The sequence below is a fragment of the Eulemur rufifrons genome, chromosome 16 (assembly GCF_041146395.1).
Source record: "Eulemur rufifrons isolate Redbay chromosome 16, OSU_ERuf_1, whole genome shotgun sequence".
Classification (NCBI taxonomy): Eukaryota; Metazoa; Chordata; class Mammalia; order Primates; family Lemuridae; genus Eulemur; species Eulemur rufifrons.
Genome location: NC_090998.1, coordinates 24486994 through 24508136, shown reverse-complemented (window position 1 = coordinate 24508136; position 21143 = coordinate 24486994). Strand labels below are relative to the sequence as shown.

Below are 21143 nucleotides of genomic sequence, written 5' to 3'. Positions count from 1 at the left end.
TTATGCAAACCATGCTACTGGGGAGGGATTGTGATATGAAGGTTTTTCCTTCCTGGCCTTCAATGAGGCGCTTGTCCAGGTTAGTTGAAAATTGCCAATGAACAATAGGTAGTTGATGATGTGTGATATCTGTTGATTCGATAATTACTGCAATTTCCTGCTTTGCTTTGGCTTTGCAAACACGTCTTTATTACCCACATTAATACATACTAACTTTAAAAAGGCATTAAGACCAATTAACTATGCACCCTCAATTACAACTTTTGCAAATGTGACATGAATAAAAAATATGCTATAGATTTGATTAAAATTAGTATGCAAGTTACAAGTTTGCATAACTTTTAAAAAATTCATAATTTTGTCTTCTTTAGAAGTCATAAAACACAATTGTAGGTTTCAATTACACTTATATTAAAGACATACTGCCAAAATACTATTTAATTATAAGAAATTCACACACACAGAAAGAAAACACTATGCATCTATTTCAATTTGGGATAAATAGTGGATACAAATAATCTAAAATGTTAGGCTTTTATAGTAGAAATTACTATCCACAGAAATGCTGAACCTTTTTGTTTAGCTATTTTGTTGCGTTAATATTTTAATATGTTTTTGAACGAGAAAATATTTGACATCCCTCAGTTATAATACAAACTACTCATCTGCCTTTTCTAATTATAGTCTCTATAATTAATAATTATCTTGCTTTTTTTTGATACAGTGTCCCTTCTGTTGCCTGGGCTAGAGTGCAGTGGTGTCATCATAGCTCACTGCAACCTCAAATACCTAGGCTCAAGTGATCCTCCTTCTTCAGCATCTTGAGTAGCTGGGACTACAGGCACACATGACCACGCCTGGCTAATTTTTTTATTTTTTTCAGAGACGGGGTCTCGTTATGTTGTCCAGGCCGGTCTCGAACTCCTGGCCTCAAGAGATCCTCCTGCCTCCGCCTCCCGAATTGCCAGGATTACAGGCATGACTCATTGCACCCAGCCAATAATTACCTTAAAAATATACATTTTGAGGGTTTTTTTTTTTGGTATGTATGCCTTGGAGGGCATGTGTCATTATACTTATTGTTGATGGGAGACCGAGTACAGTTTGAATTTTTTTTTTTCCACTCAGAGAACCAGTTCTGTAAACTCTCACCTCCCCTGCCCTGCCAAGTGCTTTTTAATAACATATATGACGATACCTCCCTATTACAGGACTGTGGCAGTTCAAGAAATTCCGGAGCTTAATTTTTATTATGAAGTTGAAACATAGTCACATTTAAGTTTTAACATTTTGTTCAGAAAGTAAAGAGGAAAACAACAATTTTAGCAGTGGAGGAGATTTTGCCTGCTTCTCAGTAGGTGTAGCTCCTGGAAAGAGTGTGAGAAGGGAGTTGTTCATTTGCTGTTCTCTGTTTCAGTAGTACCAAATCTTTGAGAGTGTATCTGATAGTTCTCGATGAAATTCTAATGCTTAAAAGGTAATTCTTTCACGTTATTCAATTTTCATCTTAATTCTGATTTTAGAACTCAATCTTCAAATAAAATACAACTAGACTGTATAATTCCTAAAATATTCAATATTATTTTTTTCTTTTTCCTTAATACCTATCCAATTTTACATGGCTTACAAAAATGGGCTGTGTTTTCTAAAGGATAGTTAGGGCAAACTCCTTGTAGGAAGAAATAGTTTCTTGTTCACCCTTGTATGACTACCATTTAGCATAGTGCTTGGCACATAGTAGGTGCTCAATGAATATTGCTGACTGAGTAAAATGACTGCCAGTATGTCCCATTAACTTTGAATAAACTGCTACCTTTTGAAGCATTTAAAATGTTCATGTCTTCTTTCTTTATAAGAACATTATCAGACATAATTAGTTGTGTTTCCAAATCCCGTGACTTATTGGCTGTAAGTTGACCCAGTCATGGCTGAAAAGAACACAGGGAGACTCACTGTGGGAAACAATGAAAGCTGATATTTTCATTAGCTTGGGAGAAGAAATGGGTGAATATTCACAAGTAGAGCAACGTGAAAGGATCTAATGCAACATAGATTTTGACAAAACTTATATTGGAAATAAACATGAATGGTGCCTGGTGGCTGATACAGTTTGGATTGGTGCAATGTGTCTCAGCAGGGGTGAAGGGAGAGAGAATGAAATCTCTCTCCCCGTAGGCCCATCTTTGGCCCAAGAATAGGCTGGCAATAAGACAGTCAGTAAATGAAAAAAAAGTTACATAAATATTAAGTTAGAAGACGATACTAATGACTGAAAAACAGATGATTTTAAACTCTAAGGACGCAAAGTAATGTTAACATAGATTTATAATATAGCTGCCCAGAAACCAGTATGGTAGCACTTTACACAGATGTGTATATGCCTATACGTTGGGGGAATGGCGTATATTAAAAATTCTTGGTATCAGAGACACAAGCAATTACAGCATGATCTAGGAGACAGTATTTCAAATGATAGGGGAATGGAGGAATTGTAGCCTGTGGTTAACAGCATGCTTTTTGGAAGCCAACAGAACAGATACTGCTAGCAAATTTTCTTCATGTCCCGCCAGCTGCCTAGCCTCTAGTTTCACACAGTGCCATTTACACCTTCTCTCAGAAATTCTACAATCCAGACAGACTCTAAAACGGTCTGCAAGGAAGTGAACACGTATTCAAAACCTGGTATCCTGTTATCTTAGTTTACACACAAATACGGGTAGGAAGTGATGTCTGAAGCAGGTGTTTATCCTTTCAGGGAAATGAAGCAGCTGTGATGGGTACACTATTTGATGGAAAATTCTGAGTTTTCTCTAGCGTGAACCTATTGCAATAGGAAACATACTGGGTAGATTTACACCAGTCTTAGAGCATTCTTAAAAGTAGATGGAAGCTGATTTGGGAGAATTTGGGGAGCCTGAGTTTAGGTTCTTACCCTTGACTATCTATAAAAAGCTCCCACTGAAAAGAGTTTAGCATCTTATCTCTCTGTCAGTGTTTCTGTGTCATTCATTGCAAGGCTTATTCAATACAATGCCTGCTCCGTCTGATAAGAGGAGATTGTAGTCGTGAGGGAGGCCAAATCCCCTTGCTTAGCCCAGAGCCCTGTAGCTAAGGCAAAAATGGTAACAAGTTTAGTTGCAACACTTTCCTGCAACATGGTACTCAGAAATAAGCAGACCTCAAACACTGATAAGGTTGTCATGGAGAACTGCATTCCAGTCCTAAATCTGTTTCTGCCAAGAAGGGTGGATTCAAATTCTATGGGCTTCTTGAATTTCCACACGCACTTTTTTCCACTGAGATGTTCTGAAAGATGTCAGGAGATACTGGATCAGCAAAAATGAAGTACTAAAATGCCCCGAAGCTGTATGTGCTTTGCTTATGATTTCAGTCCAAAAAACATGATAAACATTTTCTTAAAAATGTGCATTAATAGGAAAAGATCGATTAAAATACCAAAAGACAATTTCCCATCGTGTCTTCTGCACAGCTAAGTTTGATGATTTCTTCTTCTACTGCTCCGACTTTGCTCTACTGTGTCATTATTAGACTTTGTTTGAAAAAGCCTTCTTCATAATTTCTTCTTTGAGAATTTTTTTTCTCAATGAAATTGAATGTCATTTATTGCTGTCTAGTTTATATTCTTCATTTAAAAAATAAAACGTTAGGAAAGTAGAAGAAATTACCCATAGTTTTAACATGAATGTCTTTTTTCTTGTATGTTGTTTTTTCCCTATATTTTAGTGACTGTACTCAATATAGAACTTTTATTCTGCTTTTTAAGTCATCATATAAGTCACTTTATATATTATTACATATTATCAACAGGAATCATTGACTACATTCCATGTCAGCTGCTCACTACAGTATAATCACTAATTTGCTATTGTTCAATGTTTACTTTGTTTCCAATGTTTATTATCACTAATGCTATGATAAACATAATTGTAAATAAAGTATTTTTCAGATATAGGATTATTTCCTTAGGATATATTCGCTATTTCCATATTGCCATTTAAAGTGGTTGTATATGAGATATGAGATTGGCTGATTGACTATCAGCCTTGGTTGTGATAATTAAGTTTATTTTGCTAATCTGATACATGAAAAATGATACCTCACTAGTATATTACTTTTTTTGTCTATAATCAATCTTTTCCCTATTTGTTGCAAAGTTTTCCCATTTTGTTGTTGTCTTTTTAATTTTGCTTGTTAGAGTTTTGACATAAAAATTTAAAGTTGCATAAATTAAACTTACCTGATAATTTGCTTTATGTTTTTATATTAATGCATATACATTTCTAGGCTAAGAAATCTTTTGTTCATAGGGTGTTAAATACTTCTCTTTTCTTTGGCATATATATTTTTTATATTGAATGATTTAATATACTCACCTGAATTTATTTTTATTTTGAGATATGTGATATCCTAAAACTGCTATTGATATTCTCTACATAGATAAGTAATCATTGCAACATCATTTCTTGAATAATCTTATGCTTTCCTATTGATTTGTGATGCTTCCTTTGTCATATGTTGAATTCTTACAAATAATCAGGCCTGTAGACTGTGGTACAGCTATTAAATATTTGTGCCTATAAGTATTTAATAACTGGAACAAAACAGCTTCCCCTACCTCTAGGTGTTTGCTCTGAGATGCAAGAGAAGCACAGGACAGGGTTCTTGCCTTAAACAAACTCATGCTTTAGTTTGGTAGTCAGGATGCATATGCCCAAAATAATGCCCAAGAGCAGAGCCACAGGATGACAGTTCAGACAGTAAATGCAGATGAGAGAAAACTAAGGCAGACTTGGGGGAAGGACAGGGGATGAGAAAAAAGACTCCAGGAAGTTTCTCCTGGGTTTATCGTCCCTGGTTTTGCCCGTTTCTGGGTTACAGTGCTGCTTTCTCTTTTCTCACAATGTGTATTACTAGTTGGGTAGGTTCTGTAACTTCAAGGACCCTGGGTAGGTTCCATAACTTCTTTAAGTCTCAGTTTCTTCATCTGTAAAATGGGGCTAATAATAGCGATTATCTCATGGGGGTTATTAGATAATGTATGAAGAGTACTCGGCACAAAGACTCACACATGAATGAATATACATTACTTTCCTTTCTCACAGTTCATCTCTTTCCTCTTTACCAAAACTTGCCCTCAAATCTTTCATTCCCACAAGCATTTACCCATCGACGAGGGTGGCATTGGTAGTCTGTTTCCATTCATTAAGACAAGGTTAAAATTTCTGAAGTAAACTTTTAAGAACAGTAGAGAAATCCTGGGAGATCCTGGAAACTGGACTACAGTTTGAGAAATCTCTCCTAATTTGGATTTTAGGACCTTAACCGCCCAAGCTACCTTTCTTATGAGCAATGAAGTCTGCAAGAGGTGAGAGAGGGTCAAAGGTCTACATCACACCTTCCCTGTTGTCATGCAGTGACCACGAGTTAGATGGCAGTTTTCTCTGTGGGTTTTATCTGCTCTCTTCTTTGAAAAGATAGAAAGCTGTCAGCTTGTGGAAGGCAGAGTTCCCATGTGACATTTGTGGGTGTTTTTATAGCACCAGCTGGAAATTGAGCCTCTTTTGTTTCTTTGTCTCAAAATTTGCTTTTCTCTATGTCTGAAATTTGCCTGTTAAAAAAATTGATTTCTTTCTTTACACACAGTTTTTTAAAAATTGAAATACTCCTGAAAGAAATAAAAATTTCAATAATCATCAAGCATTTACTACTGTTTATGGAAGGGGTTGATTTGTAAATGACAGAGCTGCTGAGCCAGAGTCTCTAGAGACAGTCCTGGTGCTGGCTCAGTCACTAGAGTGTCTTACTGCACAGGCAGCATCTCCAGTGCTTAGTTTTCTTGTGACATTTAATGTTGTTTTTCTCACAGATAATGATAATCATAACAGCTAACAGTTATTGAACACTTACTTTGTACCAGGCAGCATGCCAAGCCCTTTAAATGCATTTTCTAACTTAAACCCCACAACGACCAATGAGATAGGTGCCATTATTGTCCTTATTTTACAGATAAGGACAATGAGGCCCCAGAGGTAAGTATTTGCATAAGGACTGGGAAAGAGTAAATTAGTGAATTAGTAACTTAACCCAGGTCGACACATGTCCTTAGCTATTGTGATATACAGTTATGGGATTCTTTTAAGTGATTGATAAATGCTGTTCTGACATCTACCTGGGGACATGAAATTATATTTGGGGAAGAATCATTGTAAATTGAAGTAGGCAAGATTTGAGATATTCATATATTTTTTTCTTAAAACTCCCCATTCTTTTCTGTTACGAAGACTGAGCCATTTTCTCCGCTTCTTCAATATTCTGATGAATAGCAACTCTAATTGATCATGATTCTTAAAATCCCACAAATTCAGGTTGTTGCTAAACTGTATCAGTTCTTTATAAAGTACTTCTAATTACAACACTCTTCCTCTTTTTCATTTGCAAACCCTTATAGAATTGTGACACTAGGGTCAGAGAAGCCATGATTCAGCAGCAAGTAGTATTAATATAAATATTTCTAAGAGCTCTGACCCTACTAAATAGGTCAGAAGAATATTTTAATAGGATGTTAAATTGTAGTTTCAGTGTAGGCATCAAGATATAATAAATAAGACCAAGATGCAAATTTTGAAAGGAAATATTTGAACACCAGGGATGTAATGCTTAAAAATCCTTCTCCTAGACCAAGGATATAAAACATTTGGGCTGTTGGAGATGTGAATATTTGGAATGAGCCACAGCTGTGTTGGGTCCCACCCAACCCCGCCATGGCAGGGGAAAGGAATGCGTGTGTATGGGGTGGGGGGTCATGGGGGGAATATTTGACTCTCAGATCTATTCCAGTGAGGTGAACTTCAAAGGCACCACTTGGAAAGCTTGGTATTTGTCTCCTGCAGGTCGGGAACCTCACTAAATTGATGTTCAACTCTGTCTTTGGAAACAGGGTCAGGAGATGGGTTGGACAGCATTTTTGGATGGAAAATCAGCCTTGCTGTTGCCTTGAGATTGGCCTGCAGTTCTAGAGTTTTCCCAGGCTAAGAGATTGTTTCTTGTGGTCCATATCTTCAAAAGAGATCTGGTTTGGGATTATTCTTAAACTCCTGTCCACCAGGTAACACCATCTAACACTATCAACAAGGGGCAGATGGACATTGTATGCCTGAGGTTAGGGTACTCTGGGAAGAACACATCATTGCTTTATTAGTGTTCTGGCTAGAAATGCTTAACCTAATCAAACTACGCAATACGAGACAAACCCAATTGTGGAACAGCCTAAAATGGCCTGTATTCTTAAAAAATGTCAGTGTCATTAAACACAAAGTATAGCTGAGGAATCGTTACAGATTAAAAGAGTCTAAAGACACGTGACAGCTGAGCGGTCCAACTGTGTGGTCTGGTTCCTAAATTTCACGGAAAACAATTTTCCCATGGATAGGGGTGGGGTGGGGGTGAAGTGGGGATGGGTGGGCAGAACTCAGGCAGTGATGCTGGCCCAGTTCCTAACAGGCCACGAACTGGTCCTTGGGGACCGCAGCTGTACATGGTTCTAGACAGAATTCTGTCCCAGAGGAAAAAAAAAATGCCTAAAAGACACTGTTGGGACAATTGACAACATGGGGATATGAACAGTATATTAAAGTTTTACATCAATGTTAAATTTCCTGAACCTGATGGCTGTACATTAGCTATATAAGAGAATACCTTTGTTCTTAGTTATACATGAAGTATTAAAAGGCATACGGGCACAATATATGCAATCCACACTCAAATGATTCTGAAAATAAATTGTGTGTGTGTAGAGAAAGTGATAAAAACAAATGTGGCAAATTATAAAAATTGCTGAATTTGGGTCAAAGTTATGTATTCTTCGTGCAACGTTTCTGAGTTTGAGGTTGTTTCAAAATAAAAATTAAAAACAAGTCATTTTCTTAGAAAGGTCTTCCCACTAGCCAAGGTTTGTTTCAACCCCATCTCCCCCAGCTCCTGCCCTTGTATTGCACAATCACCCTCTTCAGAAATGATGGTAAGCCCCACCCCAGCCCTGCTAAATCAGAATCTCAGGGGATGGCGCCCAAGGATTTGGGTTTTAACGAATTCTCCAGATGCTTCTTATACATACTAAAGCTTGAGAACACTGGTTTAGACTAATCAGGACCCACATTTGGAGTTGGGGGCGGTGTTAACCCCATCCAGGTGATCACAAAATGCAGGGAAGGGGGATGGATTTAGGGACAATGACTACAGGATCTACCTCACAGGAATGTTGATAGAATAGTGGCTGAGGGTGGTTACATTCTTGCCAATACCATTCACCCTTCTCTTTTCAGCCTGACTCCAGAGGCCTTAAGGACACATTTTTAGTCCAAAAATTCACAGCAGGAAGTATAAATAACTAATGTATTTTTATTTTATTTTATTTTATTTATTTATTTTTTTTTGAGACAGAGTCTTGCTTTGTTGCCCGGGCTAGAGTGAGTGCCGTGGCGTCAGCCTAGCTCACAGCAACCTCAAACTCCTGGGCTTAAGCGATCCTACTGCCTCAGCCTCCCGAGTAGCTGGGACTACAGGCATGTGCCACCATGCCCGGCTAATTTTTTTTTTTTTTTTCTATATATATTTTTAGCTGTCCATATAATTTCTTTCTATTTTTAGTAAAGATGGGGTCTCGCTCTTGCTCAGGCTAGTCTCGAACTCCTGAGCTCAAACGATCCGCCCACCTCGGCCTCCCAGAGTGCTAGGATTACAGGCGTGAGCCACCGCGCCCGGCCTTATTTTATTTTATTTTTTAGAGACCAAGTCTTGCTTTGTCACCGAGGCTGGAGTCCAGTGGTGCAATCATAGTTCACTGCAGCCTCGAACTCCTGGGCTCAAGTGATCCTCCTGCCTCAGCCTCCAAGTAGCTGGGACTACAGGTGTGGGCCATCATGGCTGGCTAATTTTTCATATTTTTTTGTAGAGTCAGGGTCTTGCTATGTTGCCCAGGCTGCTCTCATACTCCTGGGCTCAAGTAATCCTCCCTTCTCCGCCTTCCAAAATTCTGGGATTATAGGTGTGAGCCACTGTGCCTGGCCAGACTAATTTATATTTATTACAGAATGAATGCGTAAAACTCTCCATAGTGAATACAAATTGATTATGGTGAATTGGCAGAGTAGTCCATTTTTGGCCTAGTGAAGAGTGGTGGAGATTTTCCCTTGTTTCCTTGGAGGATATTTTGGAAGGAAATTTGTAAACAGTGGAAGAGACTGGCCTCGAATTTCCTAATTGGCGGTGAGTTGGTAAGTCAGACTTGTTGATCTGTCTGTGTAGGGAAAAAGGAATTGGAGAGAGAGAACAACTGATGGAATGAGGGGAACTAGTGGAGCAGTTTACATCCCCACTGTTCGGAGTGGTAAGGAGACCTGGATTCAGAGGTGGCTACGTATTTGCATGGCTCAGTTAAAAGTGAAATTTCTGGGCCTCTTGTTCAAAATGATCAAGAATTTCAAGGTGGCACCAGAAAAACATCAAATCAAGCAGGGGACCCTGTGCTATGGTACAGGTTGTGTCATCATGAAACAGACTCTGCCTAAATCTTCCCTGGTCAAAAGGAGGCCAGGCTTGTTAGAACTCCACCCAAGGGGTTGGTCTGCCTGCGTCAGGTTGAAGCAGAGCAGGTTTGGAAGAAGTCAGGCTGAGGCAAGCGGTCCCACTTCAAAGAACGGTGCACTGCAGAGGTGCTTCAGAGCCACTGACATCCTCACCCATGTGCCCAACAGAGAGCCAGCATTTGACGCTCACCTGACAAGTGGCCTCTGCAACCAGTCAGTTGGCCAGACAAGCAGTGGGGTCAAGAGAGGACTGAGATCAGGTCAGAATGATACGTTTGCTCATTTCATCCTGATCTTCCTTCCCCAACCCAATACCCAGGGAGCTAAAATGTGAAGATGTGTGAGAAGGAGTAATAGAGCAGCCCACATCCCCTTCCTGAGGTGGCCCATTGATCTCAGGAGGCCTGGAAGGGATGAGACCAACGTTCTATACTGGGCTGGGGTGTGTGTTGTATTTTTAATAACTGAAAATAATTCTAAATCTGAGGGCTCTCTTTGAAATATTATTAACAAACAGAATGTGTAGATTTGATAGTACATTTCCCGTTGTTGAAAGGAAATGATTTAAAAATGCATATTTTATTTGCACCTCATGAAGACTGCTCAATAAACCAGTTACTATTAAAAATTATATTTATTACAAGGCAGGGAGTGAGAAAAGCAATTCAGGACACATTCAGTTGACAGATAATAGATTGTAAACCCTTTCATTTCTAGTATTGATCAGAGGATAGCCAAGCGAATGCTGAATATAAATTATCCTGCAAACATCTCTGATGGAAGAACTCTTTACTAGAATATTATTTTTAATATATTCAATCCTTTGGGATAAACATTTCAAATATTACCCTCTATTTATTACCTCTCTCTGTAGATATTTTAAGGCATGATGACTTGGGCTTTCACTATAGTGACTCATCTCAGCACAGGAGGCTCTTTGGATGCCTTTTGATGGACTTCTGCTCTCATCATCCAAAGTAATAAAAATATTTCAGCATTCGAAAATTCAACATTAGTTATTTATTATTTCATTTATGTATCAAATATTTATTGAAGCCCTAAATGGGTTCTGTTAGGCCCTGTGAGGGATCAAACATGAATTAGACACTGATCTCATGCTCAGGATGCTTCTAGTTTGGTAAGACTCAAGATGTACAGATACAGGAAAAAGGCAAGGGAGAAAGTGTTGAGAGGTACCTTAAAAGGTATAATGCCCCTAGACCAGTAACTGGGCTCCTGGCCTGGGCTCTGAGTTTTAGAGGACCTCATTCTGGTCTAAGGGGGACATGCCCACCAGGCACCTGAATTTCCTTTTCATTCTAGACTATGTTCTGAGTGTCCAAGACCCCAGAATCTCATGCATAAATGGCTCCCTATTCATTTCCCAAGTGGAGCCTGCAGAGCTGGTGTGCACAGGGGTGGCTGAAGGAGTGGCCAAGGGATGGCTGTTTGCAGAGACTGTGGACAGAGCTCTCTCTGCATTACCTTTAACAGTTTATTAGCTTAATTAAGAACTTTTTATATTCAGACTATGTTATGAGGGCCTCCAATTATTTTTGCCACGGGGACACACAAATGTTAGGGGCAGGTTGGCCTGGCTATGGAAATTCAGGAGGAGGGAGAACTTTGCCTTGGTAGTATCTGGGAGGTTTCACTGGGGAAGTGGAGCTTGATCATGCAGAAATGGGAGAAGGAAGAATAGGAATTTCTGGCAGGGGGAACATCACAATCAAAGGCACGGAGATTAAAAGTGCCAGATGATGTGTAGAAAGTCTGGCTTTCCTGGATGCCAGGAACGCAAGAGTAGAAACCCAAGTTGTAAAAAGAGAGGGAGACCAGATCATGGACAGTGTGGAACACCAGGACATAGTGAGGGCTGAGGGAAGTGTCTTGTATTCTCAGCACAGGAGAATCCATTTAGAGGGACTGATGTTCACATCTAACATTCACATCAGCAGGTGAAGGCCTTCAAGCTTCTTTCTGTAGGTAATGGGGTGCCACTGTTAGGTTTGAGGTGTTTTGCTAAGATCAGCTCTGTAAGCATGAAGCTCTGGCTTGCCATGGGGGTGGCAAATGGGAAAGACTGGGAGGGTGGGAAGCAGTGAGCAGGCAACCGTGTAGAACAGAGCAACGATAGGGGAAGGTGAAAATGAGACATATTTGAGATAACGGAAAGGAAGAAATTAGTAGAGAAAGAAATAAAAAGTGACCCCAAGACTGTGAATCTTTGGTGGCCAGCTAATCATCTTTGCCATGCCAACACAGAAGAGTGAGCAGATTCAGTCCCCAGACTATACTGAACACTCTATGGGTGGTGGAGGGTGGGGATGGGATGAGGAGGAAGAAAGAAATTGGATGTGGATACATGGCTTGAAGTTTGCACCTGTTCATTAGCATAGAAAATCACCCACTCATTTTGTTATGCATTGTCCACAGATATTACAGTTTGTGCCTTGAGGAAACAAAGAATATTCATGATTTTGACCCGTAATTGTTGAGCATCTACTGGATGTATGGCACAGTACCTACTATGCAATATGGGGAACCATAGAAAATAATGCAGAGATGTCTTGAATGAACAGAAACCTCCATTTCCAGGGTCATCATCTTAATCCATCTCAAGCTTTTTAATAACTCATATGCCCAATGTCTTTGAGGCTCCCAACAATGATATCACGTGTGAAGACAGAAGAAGGCTTCTGTCGTGTAACAGGTATTTCTAAGTTCCTAAGTAACCTTTTCCAAAGGAGAACACAGAAATAAAAAGATCTGTCAGCTGTATGGCACTACAATGACTGGGTCCAGTTTATCTCAACACATACAGGCTTTGCACTGGCGTTTCCTGGACTCAGTGTCATTCTCTTCTATCCTGCAGGCTTTCTAAACACAAGCCTTTGAATATTAAGCTTATTCTTTGTTCATAATCCATTATGTGACAATAAATCTCAACCCAAACCATCTTTGAACTGGAAGTTAGATTTTGGCCAGTTGCACAATATGGTACACCCACCTCTGCACACCCACAGTTCCTCCGCCAAATGCAAACCTTGCTCGTTGGGGATTACTTAGGTAGCAGTTTTTAATTGGGTGGCTAGTGTCATAACCGCCACACAAAGAGTTAGTTTGCTTCCTCCGCATCTTCTACAAGGGTCGGGCATAAGGCTTTTAAGCGACGTTCTAAGATGAGGGTGGCAAAAGCAACAGAGAAGGCGTGGAAACGTGTCCTGCTGTCAGTTTCGTTCATAACCGCTGGAGCTTGAAGAGTCAGCAGCTTTAAATGTAAACACGCGAGGGCTGTCAGGGAGACGGTGACCCTGGGTTCCCGGGGGTGGAAGGTTAACCTCGGCTTGGAGTTAAGCAAGAGCAGGGGGCGCGGCCTCCGAGGCTGAATTAGAAGGCTCAGCTCTACCGAGCCCTCAACGCCAACGGCTGGCTACAGAAATTGGTGGCTCGGCCGAGAGAGGTTTACCTCCTTGGAGGCTGGCGTCCACCTGGACATCTGCCGACGGGTCAAGTTTCACTAACGCCATATACTTGAGAACCCCCCCTCTCCCCCCACGAAGTACATACTCTAAATCGAGATTTTCCTCCCTCCCTTTCCTCCTTTTTTACTTTCTTTATTATGTATTTATTTTTCATTCGTACTTTTTCCTTTACTTCAACGCCTTCCTCTCCCTTGGTCAGCAAATGACCTGGCCCTGCCCCACCCACTCACCCCACTCTGGCTCCCTCTTTTCATCTCCGGAGGGCCCGGGGGTTCACGCCACTGTGCCCGGCTCCCGCTGTGCGCCCGCCCCATCGCCCACAGCCAGCAGTTCTCCCTGCCCCCCTTCAGCTCCCCCGCTTTCCCAGGCACGGACTGTCGCGCTCCAGGCCCGACCTCTCCAGGGCGCTACGCCGTGCCCGTCCCGGCTCCGGTCCCCCACCACCCCTCCAGCACAGCCCAGAGTCTCGTCCCCGCGCCGGCCGGGGCCGCCACGGCCGCGGCTTCCCGGGTGGCCAGGCCTCCGCGGAGTCGCCCCGCCCCAGTCCAGCTCCGCCCCCGACCGCCGCTCCCTGATTGGCCGCGCGCCACCTCCTCCCCGGGCTCCTCCCCTCCCCCTCGCCCAATGGGCACCACCACCTGGTCCAAAAATTCCCCCGAGGGGACCTAGGGGCTCTGCAACCTCTAGCTCCTGCCGGGCGGCGGTGACGGCCGCGTCGGGGCACAGAGCGGGGAGGGTCACGGAGTGGGGAGAGGAGGGAGGAGGAGGAGCAAAGGTGTTGGAGAGAAAACTTCTGAAAGGAACAGGAAACCTGCTGGGGAGACGGCGGCTGCGGCTTCTCGGGGCGTCCGGGCTGCGATCGTGGCGGGGTGTCCACAGTTGCGGCTTCGCTCCTGCCCAGCTTCCCCGGCGCGGAAGCGGGGCTGAGCTGCGACACTCAGTCTCTCTGCTGTGCCCTCCGCCGTCGCGCTCCGCCGCTGCGATCCTGCGCTCCGTTCCGCCTGTGCCGCGGCAGCTCCCTGAAGAGAGAGCGGCGAGGGCGCAGAGAAGAGGAGGGACGTGCACTCTGGAACATGAAGCAGCATGTCTGATAAAATGTCCAGCTTCCTCTACATAGGGGACATCGTGTCCCTGTACGCGGAGGGCTCCGTCAACGGCTTCATCAGCACCTTAGGGTAAGCGGGGGAAGCGGGCCGGGCGGCGCTCGCGCTCAGCCTCCTCAGAGCCCATCCCGGCCCCTCCTCGCGCCGCCGCGTCCTCCCGCTGCCGCCCGCGGGGGCCGGGCCGGCCGTCTGCGCCGGGGACAGCGCTGTGCGCTCCGCTCGCGCGCTCGCTCGCAGGAAGCTGCCCCGAGAGGCAAGCCTGTCTCAGCAACTTCGTAATCTCAAGCTCAGAGACACATCAGAAAAGGAGGAAGTGATTCAAAAGCCCCGAGACAGGCCCGGCGAAGAAGTCTTCCCTGGCGTCTCCATGGGTTGTTTTGACTAAAATGTGTGTTTGTTTTCCTTTAAAGGCAAAACAAAACACCCCCTCTTCCCATCTTTTCTGGCTACGGGGCTCAGCCCCTTGTCTCTCAGTGTCGGTTTGAAAGAGCAGTCGACAATAGTCCGTGGCCTTGGACGTGAAACTTAAGCGATGTGGTGAGCCAAAGTGTGTGGCTTTGTCCTGCGGGAGGAGCTCACCGTCCCCTCTTCGCTGAAGTAATTTCCTTTTGGCCTTGCCAAACGGGGACTCGCCCCGCCGTCGTGGGCAGCCCAGGGGAGTCCGCAGCGCTGTGACCCTCAGAGCTTTCTGAGGGCCTCCTGGGTTCTAGAACTGAGACCTGCTTTCTCCCCTGTCCCGGCCTTGGCCCGCTGAAGTGCTGAAACTCTCCTGGACCTCAGCCAAGTGCCGAGTTCTTGAGATTTGAGTTGGTTTATGAATGGGGGAAATATGTATGTGTGTGTTATATATATAGTGTGCTAAATGGTTAAATAGAACTTCCTTGATTACTAGTATTTTCTCTCTGTCCTAACTGTGAATACCAGTGTGCAGTTTAATTGCACACTGTAATATATTTTGATGCACAGGTATTTTTTGTGACCTCATGGTCTCAGCACTTAGACCTCCTAGTCTTAGAGATTTTAGGCTGAGGAACTGGTGTTTCCACTCGTGGCTGGTTACTACTTTTAGCTGTTAGGTTTTGGGGCACATGATTTAACATGCAGAGTCCCTGGACCTTGACTGTTACAGGTTTTGAGGCATATGACCTATATAACAGAGTGCTGCCTACTCAACCCTGGGATGTGGAAGTCACCAGTACTTCCACTGTTCCTGTTATTAATATTTGTGCATTTCTCTTAATGGGTAAAAGAAGGGAGGTAGATTTAGTTTAATCCCTTTTGCATCAATGTTATTTACTTGTGAAACTAAAGCATAGAAAGAATAAGTATCAATGGCAGGTGCTTATGCTGGGTTTTAAATCTTGAGCTACCATTGTTTCTGAGAGCATTCAGGGTACAAATTCTGTTTCGGGGCCCCCAACAACATTTTGCAGATGGACTTTGCTGCACTTCACCTTCCATAGACTCCCCTAGGTGTGTGTGTTGTAGTAGTTAAGCAGGAAAGTCTCCGGGGACAGAAAGGTTGGGGTTCAAATTCTGGCTCTTCCTCTTGTAAACCTTTTGACCCAGGGTAAGTTACATAATCTTTCTGTGCTTCGGTTTCCGCAGTTCTGAAAAATAGGAATAATAATAGATTCTGCCTTACAGGGTTGTGGTAAGGAAGAAGAGAGTTAATATACGTAAAGCGCTTAGCACGGTACCCTGCACATAATAAACACTTATGGAAGTGTTAGTTATTATGGTAATTACCATTACTATCTTGGTGACTGTGAAAAATAGTTATATTCATGGACAAAATAATAAAAAGAATTAAGAATAGAGCGTAAAACCTAGACAAAGAAAGGAATATGTTTTTGTAGTGTCTTAGTCAGCAAAAGTATGCATATGGATAACTTATAAAACAAATACTAGGAGACTATTGATGGTAAATCAGGAAGCTGCAACTTTAACAGTTGTGGAGTTGGCTCTGCTCAGGAAATTGAGGTGAAGAGAAATGAAGTGACTAACTGAAGAAACAGGGCATTAATGCCAAAAGCTGGAACTCTAACCTTGTCTCCAGATTCCCAGCCAAGTGTGCTTTTCTTTGCTTACATATAATAATCTTGAAGCCTTGAGAAAAATAAGCTTGTATAACCTTTAATGTAGCAAAGACATTTGTATAAATATTTCTTATGTGTATTTAATATGTCTTGCTTGTGTTTTAAACGTTGTTTCCTTAGGATGTGCTTATTCAGTGTATTATTTTCTGTGAATGAACTGAGTCTTGTTGGGTTTCATCTGACAAGGCTGTCATGCAGCAAGATTCTACGGTGAAGAAGGGTCTTTAGAAATGCTGCCGTTGGTGAAACATGCTGCTTTGATTGGATCATCTTTTTCTGAGATAGATTGCTCAGAGGTTCAGATAACTTCGTAGTACTTTAGAAGTTAGGAGTTCGGTAGGGCAGTATCTCCCTCGTGCTACTTGCTTCTGTAACATCTTTTCAAAAGACAGTTAAGTAAAAGTCATTGCTGATCTGCCCTGATGCAATCTCTTGGCCTTCATGAACAGTGTCCAGAGGGTACTCAAGGGCAGTATGATGCTAGCCTAAGTCTTAAATGGGTTCTAAGTTGAGAGAATCCTTATAGAATAGTTGAGGCAAACTGTAAAATTAAAAGTGCTGTGATTTCTCGCTTGACAGTAATGGCATCATTACATTTATGATACAGAAAAATTTAGCACTTTCTGCTTTGAAAACAGGACATCCCAGAAAACATGTTGGGAATATTAAATAGAATTAAATCTGAAATTATTAATTATCTCATTTACGAACATTTCAAAATTCTCTTGTATATGAGATATGCAAATAATGTTGCAAAAACTTTTAGGTTGCTTTTGGAAAGCATCTGGTGTCTTCTTTAAAAGAGCTCATTTGATTTCTAAAGGGATCATGCTGTTCATTTTCTATTCTTCTAAATATTAAATTTAAAAGTCATACGAGAGAGAACAGGAAACTTTGGAGGTAAGAAGTAAATTTGTTTTCCTGACCATAAGTCACACATCACAACAGAACTAACTGGACTCTTGTGCCCAGATATGAAGGTTTGTCCATGGCTTCATGCAGTCCTCTACTCTGTACCTCCAGCCATCACAGTGGCTATATATTTCTGTGGGAGTTGTTAGATAAGATGCTAAAACTGAGATTTGACCTTACTAACTAAACCAGTATATTTTATTATAATTTAAAACTGATGTATTTTGTGCTCATCTCATTGATTTTTATTAACATGTGGATAGTTTTCAAAGTTATGCATTCTGTTTATATTAATAAAATAATTTTCTAAAATTTAGGGATGAAAAGTTTCAATTTTTGAGAAATAATCCTATTTAATTTCCTAATGGCCATGAACTATAATATCTGATGCTTTTATCCTGAGAAGTCAGACCGATTGAACATGATTGTTTTGTTCAAAAACTGACATTGCTGTTTTTTTTATATAGTCATGCTTGATTTTAATGTTTAGGACTTTCTTTAGTGTGTGGAACCACACTGCCCTCAGATTTTTGGGAGTTATAAAGCTCATGGGAGCATATGTCCATGCCACATGGAATCTTATCTAGGCACATGTTGGGGTGGCATCCCAATTGTTAGCTCAGAGTACAATTGGTAGATAATTTATTTTGAAAGTCGATTTTAAGGCTATGAAACCAAAATGAGGTGGTAGCTGTAGTTTCTTATTATATTGTAATAGGATTATTATTTTTACCCTTTCTGTATCAAAGACAGAGTGCATACTTCTAGTTGAACTTCCTTGCTCTTCTGTTAGTTGGAGGTCTGTTGGCCTAGGTCTGCTGCTAATTAGCCATGTGGCCTTGTTCACATCATTTACTCTTTTCTCATATCAGCCTGTCTTCATGGAGACTAAGAAGAAGAACAGATACTGTTCTCCCTCTCCCTGGGGGTACTATAAAAGTGAATGAAAGAGAGAAATAAAAAGATTCCTTTTTTAGAAAGTTGCTAGAAAAATCTACAGTATGGTTATATTTTCACATGTAGAATTGCAAACTTTCTTCAAAGGCATATGAATTGTTAAAGTGAATCAGATTGGAGACATTGGCATTGTATATATTTAGCGAAAATTTATTCCACTGTAAGATTAAAGGCCTAATGGAAGAGGTAAAAATTAGACTACAAGTTTCTGATTTCCATTTTAGCTCTTCATCCATTTGACACTTTTAGTAGCATGATGATTTTTCAAATTTAGCTTAGGAAGGTAGTTAATAAGAACTGAGTTTATACAGCATTTCAAGGTAATGACTAGATATTTATTTGCAAATAAATTTTGTTTGATTTCAACATTTAGTGTATAAATAAATTTTTGAGAATATACATTGTTATTATGTAGCTTTTGGAAATAATTGCAATAAGGTAATGACTTTTTCAGCTGAAAAAAAGTCATGGGGTTTCACTTCATTTGACTTTAGCAGGCCCCTTTTGAGGGCCTTCTGACTGGAGGTAGAGGAAGATTTTCTTAGACTCTGTGACCCAGCTTTTCAGTTTGATTTCTGTCTGTGCAAAATTTGAATGCCTCAGTTGAGAAGATTTGACCTTATCCTTGAACCAGTGTTTACCTGATTTTTCTGAACCCTGAATTGTTGCAAAATTGAGTTGTCGTTATTGTTCTTCTCTCAGTTTGTAGCTGCCCTGGTTTGTATTTCCTAATTTAATCTTTCATCTAAAGATCCATTTAGGAAATACTTGTATAGACTTATGGAAAACTGCTTTAAATCCTATCGAATGAAGATGGTGAATATGTTTTAAATAAACTGATTTTTTTCTACTGGTACATTTTAGGGTTATACTCTTTATGTTTCATTTAAAAGGGAATGGGGGAGTTTTTGGATATGCTGTACAATTTCAAATGAAGTGTTAATTGTCCCTCCCCCTGCCCCCATTTTCTCTGTCCTGGGATTTGTTTCCCCTGTTGCTGCCACATCTGACAACAAATGTTCATATTTCTGGGGACATTGACTTCACCAATGGTCAGGTACCACAGAGTGGGGACTGAACATAACAGAATTCTTAGGATGGTGGGATAGTAGAATCAGTAAAAAGTGTGTCATTCTTTCCTTGGCTATTTTTCTGCATAGTAAAGGGTTAGTAAATGAAAAGTGTGTAAGTGTATATATTTGTGTGTGTATGTCTATATATGTATGTTTAAGCCATTGCTACCTTGGTTTAAGGTTTCTTCTCTGGCTCTTCTCAGAACCAACACCTGCTACTTACTTTCTCAGAAAACTGTCAAATGGTCACCAGTTGATGCACTGACCCCAAAGCATCATAATAGTCTCTTAGAGTGACAAAAGATTGCAGTCATTTTTACTTCCTGCTTAATTTTTTCCAATGCAATTAACTTTTACCTTTTCCAGTCCTTTGTTTCCATGTTCAAGGATGGATGTCAGGTAGGGTGATAGGTGGGTGTCCACAGTTTATAATTCTGACTTAATTCCTTAGAGGAATGAGACTGTGTAATTGCTTATATTTTCTTGTTCCCAATTATAGTCCCTCAAATTTCTCTTCTAATCTTTTCTTCCTGCTAAACATTTTTGATATTTAAACATTTGAAGATTTGATTTATTATCTTTTCTTTCTTACTTATTTAACTATGCTATTCTTATTGTAGTTTTAAAAATATTTCCCCAAATAGGACTGTTTGATCAGTGGGGAGTTGTAGATGAAGTGTGGAATGATTTATAGTCAACTTTTATTTTTGCATAAGATGTGTTTAGTATCTTCCAGATATTAGCCAGCGTTTCCTGCTATTACCAGGCATATAAGCTTAGCCTGGTATCATATGCCTTTTGGCTAAGGCATATGATAATGTGATAAAAATATCTAAAAGTCCATTGGACATTTGTGTGTCTGTTCAGTGAGGAGGAAGAAGATGATAGAATCTTGAATACCGAATTGTTCTGGAAAGTCTTAAGTGTTAGGAGTGTGATGTTGTGGAACTTGAAATCAGCACAAGCAAAACGATAGTTTCTGAAGTGGTGAGCATAAAATCTATTTAAAGCTGAAAAGTTGACTATTTCTTAAACCTAAAAGTCATTCCATAAATAACAGTGCAGCTTTTGGGCCGTCTCTGGCAGCGAGAGCTCAGTTAGGTAAACAACCATTCCTCCTCAAGTGCCTCTGATGGTTTGGCTTTGATGGAATTGAATTCAGAGGCAACTGTTTGGCTTCATTCTAGGTTTAACAGAAGCTTTTTATTTTTGTATAGGTAGCACTTTTCACAATCATGTTTTCCTTTTGGAATTGTTCTTGTACATATAGCATGTAGATAACTTAGAGAATATAGACAGAATACTGTAGATTCAAACTTTAAAACCTACATTCCAGGCAGAGGGCATGTCTTCATATATAAATATAAAAGAAGAAGTAACAGTGGACTTTTATGAAAAATGTATAGTATAATAACAGTGAATGTTACCATTTTAAATATTAGAACTTGGTAATGGATCACTGGATTATAATCAGACATGTGAAACTTTAATGATCATTCATTCATTTAATGGATAAAACTGTGCCCTTCAAATGTATTGATGCCTTCTTTTTGTGTCATCTTTCAACTCCCATGTTGATTTTGAGGGGAAAGTTTTAAAATATATACCTTTAGAAAACCACAATTTTAATAAAAATATTCAAAACAATATACATGAAAAATAGAACAGCATATTAACAGTGGTTGACCCTGCAGTGTAAGTGAATGGATGATTTTAATTTTTATATTTCTTGTATTTCCCAGATTTTGTATGTGTTTCTTTAATTAACCATCTGTAATCAGGAAAGTTAACTAAATGAAAATGATGTTTTTGAAGATTCTTCAATTTCTTATTACTATTAATCAGCAATATTTACTTTAAAAAGCATAAATAAAGCATTTTCCTGGTCATGGTCAGTGGAGGAAAACCA

General features: G+C 40.6%; 1 protein-coding gene across 3 annotated transcripts in view; it reads left to right on the top strand.

The window, feature by feature from the left end:
* Positions 1–13772: 13772 nt before the first annotated feature.
* The window catches only part of ITPR2 (inositol 1,4,5-trisphosphate receptor type 2), a 462476-nt gene continuing 455105 nt past the window's right edge, over positions 13773–21143 (top strand). For all 3 annotated transcript variants that reach the window (XM_069490734.1, XM_069490735.1, XM_069490733.1), the window contains exon 1: positions 13773–14265. In XM_069490734.1, coding sequence (XP_069346835.1) covers positions 14174–14265 — 92 coding nt within the window. In that variant the 5' untranslated portion in view covers positions 13773–14173. The remainder of the gene's footprint in view (positions 14266–21143) is intronic.